Source organism: Melanerpes formicivorus, unplaced genomic scaffold (genome assembly GCF_026170545.1).
Source record: "Melanerpes formicivorus ecotype bairdi unplaced genomic scaffold, bMelFor1.0.p_v2 SCAF_12, whole genome shotgun sequence".
Classification (NCBI taxonomy): Eukaryota; Metazoa; Chordata; class Aves; order Piciformes; family Picidae; genus Melanerpes; species Melanerpes formicivorus.
Genome location: NW_027142364.1, coordinates 9,599,530 through 9,612,114, shown reverse-complemented (window position 1 = coordinate 9,612,114; position 12,585 = coordinate 9,599,530). Strand labels below are relative to the sequence as shown.

The 12,585-nt window shown below is 37.1% G+C and overlaps 1 protein-coding gene across 4 annotated transcripts in view; it reads left to right on the top strand.

The window, feature by feature from the left end:
• Window positions 1–11,380, top strand: part of RASA2 (RAS p21 protein activator 2) — a 43,522-nt gene extending 32,142 nt beyond the window's left edge. For all 4 annotated transcript variants that reach the window (XM_068145240.1, XM_068145238.1, XM_068145239.1 and 1 more), the window contains 10 exons: window positions 457–563; window positions 1,826–1,912; window positions 2,595–2,672; window positions 3,074–3,147; window positions 4,493–4,599; window positions 5,435–5,517; window positions 6,397–6,605; window positions 7,228–7,331; window positions 7,892–8,081; window positions 8,974–11,380. In XM_068145240.1, coding sequence (XP_068001341.1) covers window positions 457–563; window positions 1,826–1,912; window positions 2,595–2,672; window positions 3,074–3,147; window positions 4,493–4,599; window positions 5,435–5,517; window positions 6,397–6,605; window positions 7,228–7,331; window positions 7,892–8,081; window positions 8,974–9,004 — 1,070 coding nt within the window. In that variant the 3' untranslated portion in view covers window positions 9,005–11,380. The remainder of the gene's footprint in view (window positions 1–456; window positions 564–1,825; window positions 1,913–2,594; window positions 2,673–3,073; window positions 3,148–4,492; window positions 4,600–5,434; window positions 5,518–6,396; window positions 6,606–7,227; window positions 7,332–7,891; window positions 8,082–8,973) is intronic.
• The last annotated feature ends 1,205 nt before the right edge of the window (window positions 11,381–12,585 follow it).

Here is a 12,585-nt window from a genome sequence, read left to right as displayed (position 1 = left end):
TGCAGCTCTGGATTGCAGTTGCTCATAAGTGTTGACTGCGTTTGTTGTGCAGCATTGATATATTTGAGTTTATATCAATGATTAGCCCTGGTGTTTAAAGGCAGCTGCCAGTGTTTTCTCTTTGGATGCAAGATACATGAAGCCATAACTAATGAACACTGCGTATGCAAATGCTTTCAATAATCTTGTCGTTCCTAGTAACAAAGCTGATGAGTCAGTTTTATGGGAACAGAACTTCTTCTCAGAGAAATAAACTCCATTTGAAGTATCACATTTCTTGCCACAATCATCTTTCTCATTTCATGCACTTCATTGATTTTTTTTTTCTTCCCCTGTTCTGTTTTAAAATATAAATGTCTGCTCTGATGTTACCTTCTTAAGGATTCTTACTTTGACTTTCTTCGTTATTTCCTATTAAGTTTAGTGCATGTTACATTTCATGGTTTTTCTCTGCAGATGACCCACATGTACAGTATTCTGCAGTGAGCAGCTTTGTGTTTCTTCGTTTCTTTGCTGTAGCCGTAGTCTCACCTCATACTTTTCATTTACGACCTCACCATCCAGTAAGTTTTGTGAAGCTTTGTTCTGGTTTATTCATAACTGTCTGATCTGTTTTCCTGGGAAGGTGTATGTTACCTTCAATGGGTCTGTGACTGGGAAATAATTTACTAACCATCTCTTGGTAAAGTTCCAATTTTACTGAGTTTCCAATTTTATAACTCACCAAAGAATCCAAGACATTTACAGTTCTTGAAGCATCCAATTCTCGATGAGGTGTTCTCAAATGATGTAGAAGATCTAGTAATATTAAAGATGCTTTGCCCTTTTGGGGAATGTTTTTTGTCAGAACAGCAACACAGCCTGGTTCTTTAAGGTATATGCCTAAGCTGTATTGGCTCCTTCTACTCTGAATATTAAATATCCAGATACCACTTTTACTTTTAAAAAATCATGTACATTTGTGACTTAAGCAAGCGTTGTAAGATTACCCAATAACTGATCTGCTTCTTTATTCTGGACTCCAGCAGTTGAAGTGGGTTGCCAAATCAAGCGTTTTCAGTTTTAAAACTGTCAAGTAGATATGCATGTCAAAAATCTACCATCTCAGAGACAGGAATATGGTGATAAAAAAATAAAATACTACATTCTTTTCATGTAAACTGCAGAATAGGTATCTTCCACTCCAGAGATTCAAAGTTCATTTTTTTACCTTATTTTATCTACTTAAGTGTGTTGTGCTTTGAAGAAAAGAAAAACCTGTGTAGACAAATTCATCCCTTTGTCATTATGGAGATTACAAGATTTTGAAACTTCAGGGTTAAACATCAAGGCCTCTTTCTGCATTATAATCCTGTACTAAAGTACAAGCACTGAGGTAGCAAGCCAATTAGAAAAAAGCCTTAAAGACAATAGCTTTAAGTTCACTTGGTATTATGAAAATTCCTATAATTTGTCCAGCAATAGTTCATTTTATTTAAGTTTTGAATAGTTCAGAATTATTACATGTGTAGTAACAATTACAAGACCTGAGGGGTTTAATATGTTTTATAGGTTAAAAGTAATTGTTCCAAGTACTAACACTGAATTCCAGTGGGAGTGAATAAAATATTAAGCGCTGTGCGGTAGCTCGATTCTCACAGAATAGGTGCTAACAGAAGACAATACTGCATATGAATTTCTTTGTGCGAAGAAAAGGAATTAAAGATGTGTCAGACTTAGTACATCATGTAGTCTAATAACTCTGTTGATATTTTCATTTCAAATTCAAAATTTTATCTAGAATTGTGACAAAATATAACTTCTGAATGTTGTTTCTTTATTTTAGGATGCACAGACTTCTAGAACATTAACTCTTATATCAAAAGCCATCCAGACTTTGGGGAGTTGGGGAAGTTTGTCCAAAAGCAAACTTGTAAGGATACCAAAATTCTTTCTTATTTCATAGACAACATTGATTGAAACTATATTTATGTCAATAAATATAAATTTATTATTGTTGTTATATCATTATATTATTTTATTATATATAGATTGTTGTTGTTGTTGTTGTTGTTATTAGCAATAAATATAAATAAAGTGTCCAGTTCTGGGCCCCTCAGTTTAAGAAGGACATCGAAACACTTGAACGTGTCCAGAGAAGGGCAACAAGGCTGGGGAGAGGCCTTGAACACAAGCCCTATGAGGGGAGGCTGAGGGAGCTGGGATTGTTTAGCCTGGAGAAGAGGAGGCTCAGGGGTGACCTCATTGCCCTCTACAACTACCTGAAAGGTGGTTGTAGCCAGGAAGGGGTTGGTCTCTTCTCCCACGCAACCAGCACCAGAACAAGGGGACACAGTCTCAAGCTGCGCCAGGGGAGGTTTAGACTTGAGGTGAGGAGAAAGTTCTTCACCGAGCGAGTCATTCGGCATTGGAACAGGCTGCCCAGGGAGGTGGTGGAGTCACCATCCCTGGAGGTGATCAAGACGAGATTGGACGTGGCACTTGGTGCCATGGTCTAGTCATGGGGTCTGTGTTGATAGGTTGGACTCGATGATCCTCGAGGTCTCTTCCAACCTTAGTTACACTGTGATACTGTAATATGCTTCTTCTTTCAGTCAAGTTTCAAGGAGACATTTATGTGTGAGTTCTTCAAAACATTTCAAGAGGAAAAATTTACTGAATCTGTTAAAAAGGTACCTTTCACTTAGATTATTATTTTTTACTGGTTGATGTATATGATCAGTCTTAATTCTTAAGTGGTTCTTATTGTTCAATTTTCTGCTAGAGAGAAAAAAAAATCAAATACACAAGAGTTATACATAGTAGACTAGTTTGGTTTGGGGGAGGAGGGGGAGAACAAAACAAAACCACACAACAGATTTTATTAGATTTGCTGTTTAAGGAACTAATTAAAGAAGTCTTCTGTGGCTTATGGGTGTACATTGTTCCAAGTTCCTGCGGCATTTTCATCTCACGTCTTTCATAAAGTAATTGTTCTGTCCCAGGAGAAAAACTGGAGCTGTATATTTTCAAATTAGCTTTTGTTTGTTCTGTTTCTGAATAGTATATATTCTCTGTGTATTTTTCCTTTAAGTTTCTAGATGATGTTTCCTCTACTGAAAGTAAAGAGCCTAGCGGTCTGAGTGAACCAGTACACCTAAAAGAAGGGTAAACAGATTTTTGAATCTATGTTGTATGAAACAGAATGGAAATTACAGGTTTTTCATTAATGCCAGCATCAGCTCCTCATTAAAATGTTTGATATACTATAGAAATTATTACAGACGTGATTTCTTACTTTGCAGAACTAGTTTAAAACAGCAGCTATAATATTTCATAATTCATTTAAATACTTCAGAAAAAATAATTCAAAGCAGCTTGAAACCTATGAAAGCCTGTCTGCATTTCTGTTCAATTCACTGCATGTTCTCCCATGATTTATTCAGGATTGTGAAAGTGTACTTTAAAAGAATGTACTAACTTAATTTAAAATTGCTTTATGTGCTGTTTAATCCCAGCAAGCTAAATGTTTTGCCTTTAAAGTAGGAGAAAAATTACCCTGTAATTGAGGTACATAACGGTAAATGATAAAATGCTTCTAAAAAAATGAGGTGTAAATCACCCTTTGTAAGAAATGAACTTTTTTGTCATGTTGATCATGAATAGCTGATTAAACAATCCAAGCAACAATTATGGGGGGGGAAAATGTATTTACCTAAGAAGCAGATTCACAGCAAGTAAAGATTCTTCCAAATTTCAAATTAGGAAGAAATGTATCATTTATTAAAATACTAAATAGAAATGAAGGAGACAATTGCAGTGGATCAGCACTCTGTTTCAGCAGTTTGCAGGCTAATCTGTATCATAAATTGATGAGTGTTGATAAAATGGTTGCCACTGAGTGCACTTAGTGCACTGAAGACAGTCTATCTACCCTTGCCATTGAGTCATGTTCAGCATGATTTCATTCACACTCAGTTTCTGATGCAGATACAGCAAGTACATTCTTATGTAGAGGGAATCTTGTAGTTGTATACATCTAATTCCATTGGAGAAAATCTGGAGTTCTGGATCTGAATGAGTGCATACCCACTCCAAATTCACTGGTACAAACAAGACTCTGGATTGCACATTTTTTTAAACTCTTCCTATTTATGGAACCCTGTTCATGACCACCATATAGGGAGGTCATCCTGAGGATATATTTTTGACTATTTCAATTTTTCTTTTAATCTGCAATGAACAACCTGATGTAGTTGGAGATGTGTAGGGTGTCCCTGCCCATGGCAGGGGGGTTGGAACTAGATGATCCTTGTGGTCCCTTCCAACCCTGAATGAAACTATGAAACTATGTCAAACCCCCTACAGTGAACAGGGACAAGATGACCTTCAAGGGTCCCTCCCAAATGGATGCATTCTGTGATTATGAGCAATAATGTGTTACCTCAATAAATTGTTTTGAAAGCTCTTCAGAAGACTAATGGTTGCATTTCATGTGATTCTGTCTGTACAGAGAAATGTACAAAAGAGCTCAGGGAAGGACTCGTATTGGTAAAAAGAATTTCAAGAAGCGGTGGTTCTGTCTAACAAGCAGAGAATTAACCTACCATAAACAGCAAGGTAAATTATGTTTACTTTGCAGTTATTTTTATATTCTCAATGTTTTCTAAGCCTTTATATTGATTTGTGCCTTTAAAAATGTGTAATTGTTTTTCTTTTCCTGAAGTACATATGATACACAGCAGTAGGGCAGTGATCACTCAGCATTGGTGAGGTCACACCTCAAATACTGGTTTCAGTTTTGGGCCCCTCACTACAGGATGGACACTGAGGTGCTAGAGCAGGTCCAGAGAAGGGCACAAAGCTGGTGAAGGGTCTGGAGAACAAATCTGATGAGGACTGGCTGAGGGAACTGGGGTTGTTTAATGTGGAGAAGAGGAGGCTGAGGGGAGAGACCTCATTGCCCCCTACAACTTCCTGAAAGGAGGTTGGAGTGAGGTGGGGGTCAGTTGCTTCAACCAAGTAACTATTGATATGATGAGAGGAAATGGCCTGAAGTTGTTGCAGGGGAGGTTTAGGTTGGATATTAGGAAGAATTTCTTTCCTGTAAAAGTGGTCAGGCATTGGAACAGACTGCCCAGTGGTGCAGTCACTGTCCCTGGAGGTGTTCAAGAATGTGCAGACATGGCACTTTGGGACATGGTTTAGTGGGCTGGGCATGGTGGTGTTAGGTTGATGACTGAACTTGACGTTCTTAGAGGTGTTTTCCAACCTTAATGGTTCTGTGTTTCTATATGCTTTAATTACCTTTGCCATGATTACCAAATGCTTCTGTCTATGCATATTTATTGGAGAATAAAACTTGGGAACTTAACCTACAGTATCAGTGCACTTAAGTTATCAAACAGGATTTTTTTTAATTGCTTTGCTCATCTGCTTACAATTTTTTTGGCAGATAAAGAACCCATTTTCACTATTCCAATCAAAAACATCCTTGCAGTGGAGAAACTTGATGAGAGTTCTTTCAACAAGAAAAATGTGAGTCAAAAGATAGTTTATACGTGATTTTTGATGTATTCTTTAACTGGCAGTTTGCAATTAGCTTATAGAGTTACTAAAACCTTATTACTGAACTCTCCAGGAAAAAATAAATCTGTTTTATATTGGAAGTAGTGCATACAGCTTTTTCTTCTTAAGCACTCTGAATATGGAACTTAACTTTGAGATATGGATCTCTGCACCAACTTTTCTGTCTGATTTTAAGATTCCTGCCCCCTTTCCAAATTTCTGGAATGAAGGTTAAGACCACCATGACCTTATTACAAAGCACTTTTATGTGAGGCATTAGTAATGTGTGTTATATTATGGTCTACTGGAAAGATAATGGTACCAGACTTAGATTTATTCGTCTTGATGAGAACTTGTTGCAACACTTTGATCACCTGAGTCAGTTGTTTACGCTCAGAGGTTCATTCTAGACCTGTAACACTTCACTGTTTCTGTTGTTACCTCAACCCAAAATTTTGAGGCAATGATGGAAGTACAGATGTTGGCTAAAGGAGTGACTTCTAGGAAGCTCCTGTTTCTCTCAGCATATGAAGCATGAACTCCAAGGTCACACTTAAAGATGGGTGGATGAAGAGAACAGAAAATGCATATTCACACTCTTTAAGGATTCTTTTTTGGATGAGGAAATAGTATAGGCAGAACACAGGATGCTGTTCTGTTTTGGTTTTTTTGTCCCCACTCCTAATAAGGTGCAATAAAGTTAAAGCAGCAAGAAGTCTTCCTTTTCCCCTTTATTTGGCTTTGTTGAATTGCCTGTGCTTTAAAATGGATTTTGGTATATTCAAAGTTGCTCAATAACTGAATTATTTTTTTTTTACTGAGCAGAATAATGCTGTGTTCCTTCTACAGATGTTTCAAGTACTACATGGAGAAAAGCCACTCTATATCCAAGCAAATAACTGTGTAGAAGCTAGTGAGTGGATAGAAGCTCTTTGCCGGGTGACTAGATGCAACCAGAAGAGACTCAGTTTTTACCACCCTTCTGCTTTCCTGAATGGGAACTGGCTTTGCTGCAAGGCTACGATAGAAAATACAGTGGGCTGTGCCCGTTGCACTGCGTAAGTTGCTTCTCAGATGAAAGTACATTTGCTTTGTAGGACAAATAACATTTGCTATGCAACTTGAAAGGTTTTCCCTGTCTACCTGGGTAAGTCAGGCTGTTAAAAACCTGCCTTACTGAAAAGGCTTGAAGTACTAGATTATACTAAGTCTAAGAGGTGGGTCTGTGCCAACCTCACAAAGTTCAACAAGGCCAATTCCAAGCACAAATATAGGCTGGGTGAGGAGTGGCTTGAGAGTGGTCTTGAGAAAGACTTGGGTGTGTCAGTTATGAAACTGCAGTGTGTGCTAGCAGCCCAGAGGGCTACCATGTGCTGGGCTTCATCAAAAGCAGAGTGACCAGCAGGATGAAGGAGGTGATCCTTCCCCTTTACTCTGCTCTTGTGAGACCTCACCTGGAATACTGCATCCAGTTCTGGTGTCCCCAGCACAAGAAGGACATCAGACTACTGGGGCGGGTCTGGAGGAGGGCCATGAAGATGATCAGAGGACTGATCATCCCCTGTGGGGACAGGCTGCAAAAGTTGGGGCTGTTAAGTATATTGAAACAGAATCAGTTCTTACTTGCTTTCAAACCTTTGAAGACTTACTTACATTGACTACCTTTTTATCATATTTTAGAGATGTTCCTGCTGATACTCAAATTGAGATTGATGGAGACAGAGAGACAGAAAGAATTTATTCACTTTTCACTATCAACATGTCTAAACTACAGAAGTTGGAAGGTACTGATATAATAATTCAGAAGAACTACACTGATATTATTCAGCTCTAAGACTTTAGGCCTATAACATCAACTTGATGTCTTAACAATTTACCTGAAAATAAGCAGAGACAGATTCTATTTCTTAGTCATTCTTCAGTCATTTCTTTACACTAGACATCAGACATGCACATTGTTATAATGGAATTTGCATATATGAAATAGCTTTAAACAGCGAGATTGCAGCTATATAGCTGGTTGCTCTTCTGTCTTTGGTCTCATTATGCTGACTGTGGAGTGAACTCTGTTGAACCCGACTGAGTTGCAAGAAAGCATTGTTCTGCTGTTGATGTGAACAGGAGAGAGTGAGGTGCTCAATATGCTGAACACAACCAGCAGAGAATAACCTATAGAACCATAAATCTAGTTGATGCAGTCTCCTGCTTTTGGCTTAACCCATAGTATGTATGAGCTAGAGTAACTTTATATTTCAGAATTTCAGAATAGACATTTATGCAACAGTTAGATCTGGTTTGTTAATTACTGAAAATCTAATTGGGATAATTGTGTTAATTTTTGTAGAGGCTTGTGGAAGTATAGCAGTCTATCAGGGTCCACGGAAAGAACCAGATGATTATTCTAACTTCACAATTGAAGATTCTGTAGCAACTTTTCATACACTTAAACAGATAATAGATGTAGTAGAAAAGCTGAATGAATCACATGAAAAATACCGAAAGAAGAGATCATCTAGTGCCACATATGGTAGTGAGTAAGTATCTTGTGTAAATTTGGTATCCATAAATGTGTGTTTTAAACAAAACAAAAGTGCAGAGCAACGATAGGCTTCTTTAGGTAGAGATAATGAAGCTAAAAGTAGATTTAGAGAGCACAAAGACATGGAGACATAAGGTATGTCATTTGTAGTAATGCAGCTTTTTACCAGTTATTAAAAGATACAGGAAGCTCCTCTGGTATGGGATTCACCTGTGTTCCTGATGAGATTCCCATGAGAGGGTTAATGATTCTGTTGTTTCCTTGCTACTTAATATCTGAAGTGCATCCCTAACTGTCTGTCTACTTCTTAATTACTGTATTTTATTTTTAGAAAGTTGAGAAACAATTAAAATACTATGTTCTATAAACAATTAAAATATTATGTTCTATAAACAATTAAAATACTACATTCTACAACTGTAGAGAAAAATTACACTGCAAAACCCATACATTTCACACAGTACACATACAGTTTGCAATTCATTTGCCGTCTTCAGTGATAAATACTACTCGTGGTGAAGGTAAATAAATCTGTTTTTTGGAGCACATTGTTGTTCAAGAGCAGATTCTTTCAGTTCTTTTCAGTCCAGGCTGATACCTGTTTTCTGCTTCCTTTTTTCATCAGTAAAGCTTGATCACAGAAAAAAGGACTGCTCAAACCCTGCACTGGTTTGCCTGTTTTAGTATGTGACCCAAGTTGTTCAGGAAGAATTGACTTTGATTTAGCGGTCTTACCTGGAGGCGTATGAGGTCTTCCACAAATAATATCTCACAAGTAGTAGAAATTATGTAAAGGTTTGCTTAATGAATAAAATTGTATGATGAGAACACAAATGTTAACCTTCAAAATATTTACATACAGTATTTCTTTTTTTTTTTTTTCCTAGAGAAAACCCAATTGTTGGAAAAGTTTCCTAACCAAAAAAAACCTGGGGCACACTTGGCTGACAAAAGAAACTGGAAATGTTCTTGAGTGTTTTGGGGTTTTGTTTTGTTTTAGTTGTGTTGTTTTGGGGGGTTTTTTTAATCACTATATGCATTTTTACAAAGTATTTAAGAATGAACATAAATGCTAGTTATGTTGACAATCTATTTAATACTTCATGGAATAATATCTACTTGGAAGTCTGGTCTTAAGATTTGTTCTCATTTTGCTGAGAAGTTTGAAGTTCCAGGTTCTTGGAAGTAGCAGGTGTGAATAATCTAAATGTTGCTTTGCCATTGTTGTCTAATTGGAAAGAACTTGGTAAACAAATAAGCTTTTTAATGGAAGAAAATCCACATGGTGTTTGTTGGTTGGATTACATCTCTCAGTACATAACACTGCAAACTTGCATGAATTCATCACGAGTGCCTGCTCTGCTGATAAGGATCTTGAAATAGAAATCCTAAGATACTACGATATGGGAAAGATCTGAAGTTTCACACTCAATTCATTTGACTTTTCTCCTTGTATTAGGTGTGTCAGGACTTGATTTATATACAGCTGAAGTCTCTCAAAATCATGTGGTATGCTGCAAATAATCTGGGCAACAGATACCAGTGTTAGATATGCTTTTAAAGTACTAAGGAAGAAGAAATCAGGGAACTTGTGTTGTACCTCTGTTTACATTTGGGATGAGTACTATTTGGAATGAACTTAGACCACTATCTATTTTCTTTAAGATTTTTTTAAGGTACATAATATTTCTTAATCTAAAAAGACATGCAGGGCAACAAGATGCTTTTAAAATAAGTATGCCTAAACATATAAAAATGTAAATGTGAACAGGTTGTGGTTAAGTACTGGTCAATTTGCATCATCCCATCTATGATTTTATTTCCTTTTTTATATAAAAAGTAATAACTAGGTCTAGCTCACCTTTTGACTATGAATCTAATAAATAATCTCTATTATAATCACTCAAAGCACTTTAGATATCTGGACCATGCCAGATTATTTTTAGATACTTTGTAGTATCTGCTTGTTATGATCAGTTGAATGATCAACGTTTGTTTTGTCTTATAAGCAATGCTTCAGTGAATATTTTTGTATCTTTAGTTATATGGATTCGTGTTTGCCACTTAATTTCAAACTGGCATTCTTGACTTTAAGATTAATTTTTGCTCACTTCATCTGAGAAGTTAGGTTTATGCTGAAAGAACATATATGTGTGTAACCAGGAAGAAGCAAAGGTATTACTGTGGCAACTTTGCTTCATCAGTATTAAATACTTGGAATATTATTTTTAATAAACAACATGTGGTACTTTTATTTTTGGAGCATTTGCTCTGAGGCCTTCTATTGCTTTCTTATTGGATGGTTTGAGGGTTTTCTACAATCATAATTTGGCCAAATTAATTAGGAATGTAACTTACAAATAGAATAAAAATCCACAATGCTTGAAACTGTAAGCTGTTTAAATTACTCAACATTTATTACACTGTTGTAGGGAGGCTTCTGTAATAGAAGAAAGTTGGCAAGACAGGATTGAAATTTCTTTGGGAATGAGTAAGTATTTGGTTTAGAACCAGACAAACCGTTGCAGAATATCCAGGTTTCAGTGTCTGCAAGGTCACAATCATTTTATCACCTCAGCTGGGTTTGGCTTCTATTTTTCACACATTTGATGTATTCTGAGGGGGGTTTATTTGCCAACAATTGAAATTGCAGGGGAGGAGGGAATGTAGGAATGCCAAGAAAGGTGTTTTGCCAAGGTAAAGTGGATCTGTGTAGTTGCCATTAATTAAAAGCTGCCATTAAACAAAGCTCGGTGTGATTGAGTGTCAGAGTTAGGTCTTGCTGTAAATGGATTAACCCTGTGGCATAGTGACTGTTCCTTGGAGCCATTTTCTGTTGTTTAGTCAAACATAAAGTCAAATTTACGAAAAATTAATTGTATACTCTTGCAATTGTTTTGTTTTGGTTTTTTTTAATATGCACTTTTTTCTGCTTTGGTACTGGAATTATCTAGGAAAGAAAAAAAAAAACCAAAAGCCATTGAATATTTGTGACCATTAAGATTTGACTTTTCATTTTATGATGTTTTAAAATGCAGTAGATGTTCTAGAATTTAATTAGGTACGAGTAGGATGATGAATAATAAAAGTTGCCTTCATTTTGATTAGTCTAGAAAGATGATGTTATCCAGCAATTAGTTCTGTTAGGAGTGTAAATTATCATTAGTTTTAATTTGTATTATGATGAGGTATTGTTGAATGTATTTTTATTTAAATTTTATTTTCTTATCGAGACATTAAAATGTTTTGTAACATTGCTTGAGAATAACTCACAAATAAATTACAACAAACTGGTGATGGCCTGTATGTTTATTGTGAGGCTTGGCTTTCAAAGTGATAGCATTTGTCTGAAGACTGAATTAATGGGGACTTACATACAAGAGTTGGGTTTAAAGAGGTAAATCTAGTTGACGGGAGGAAACCCAAAGTTAAGGTGAGGGATCCTCTGTGGTCATTAGCAGCATTGTGGCATTCTACACTAAGACTGGTGGTTAATTATTTAGCATAACAGCAGACATAGGAGCCACAGTTTGTAAAATGTTTGCAGTGTCTGGGCTGATGAATGGAAGTGGATCTAGTACAGTGTTGCTTCCTGTCATGAGTTGAATTGAATCTGCTACTGCTACTGTTACTCATACCATGCTGCACTAATGCCAGCTTCAAAAAAATGAAGGTGCAGGCTGGAGCAAAGTATTGGGGGGCTTGAAGTTCGGAGTGTAACATGGGAGGCTTCCTGTTCTGGTTGCTGCTTTAGGGTTCTGGGTTTATATTTTGAGTGTTGGCTTTTCTGCTGGGATGGCAGCGGGACAGGGAGGGATGGGGGTGTAGTTTTCTGGCTTGGGCTTTTGGTTCGCTCGCTTCTGTTTGATGCTGCCTTGTGCCAGGCTTTTTCTGCAAATAGTACAATGCATAATTACCTTAGCCTATGATTATGTTCAGTGAATTCTATTCATATCTCACTTTTTTGGGGGGGTTTCAATCCTGAGTTTTTTGTGTTATTTTTCCCTCACATCTGTGTGGGGAAATAGGCAGGTTAACCCACTGGTTTGGTTTAATCTCTTTTGTTCTGATTTAAACCATGACACTTACTGCTTTGTTTCATTACATGCCCTGTGTCCCAGTACCAGCTACATCATTTATCAGGCTAATTTTAGAATCATAGAACCACAGAATTGTGGAGGAAAATACCTCCAGGACAGAGTCCAACTAACCCAAGACAACCATGGCCATTAAATCCTGTCCCAGACTGCCATGTCCAAATGTTTCTTGAATACTTCAAGGGATGGTGACTCCACCATCTCCCTAGGCAGCCTGTTCCAATGCCTGACCACTCTTGCAGGAAATAATCTTTTCCCAATCTGCAACCTAAACCTCACCTGGCACAATAACAGATCATTTCCTCTTGTTCTATTGCCTGATACTAGGGAGAAGAGACCAAACCCCACCTCACTGCAATCTCCTTTCAGGGAGTTGTAGAGAACAGTGAGATTCCACACGTC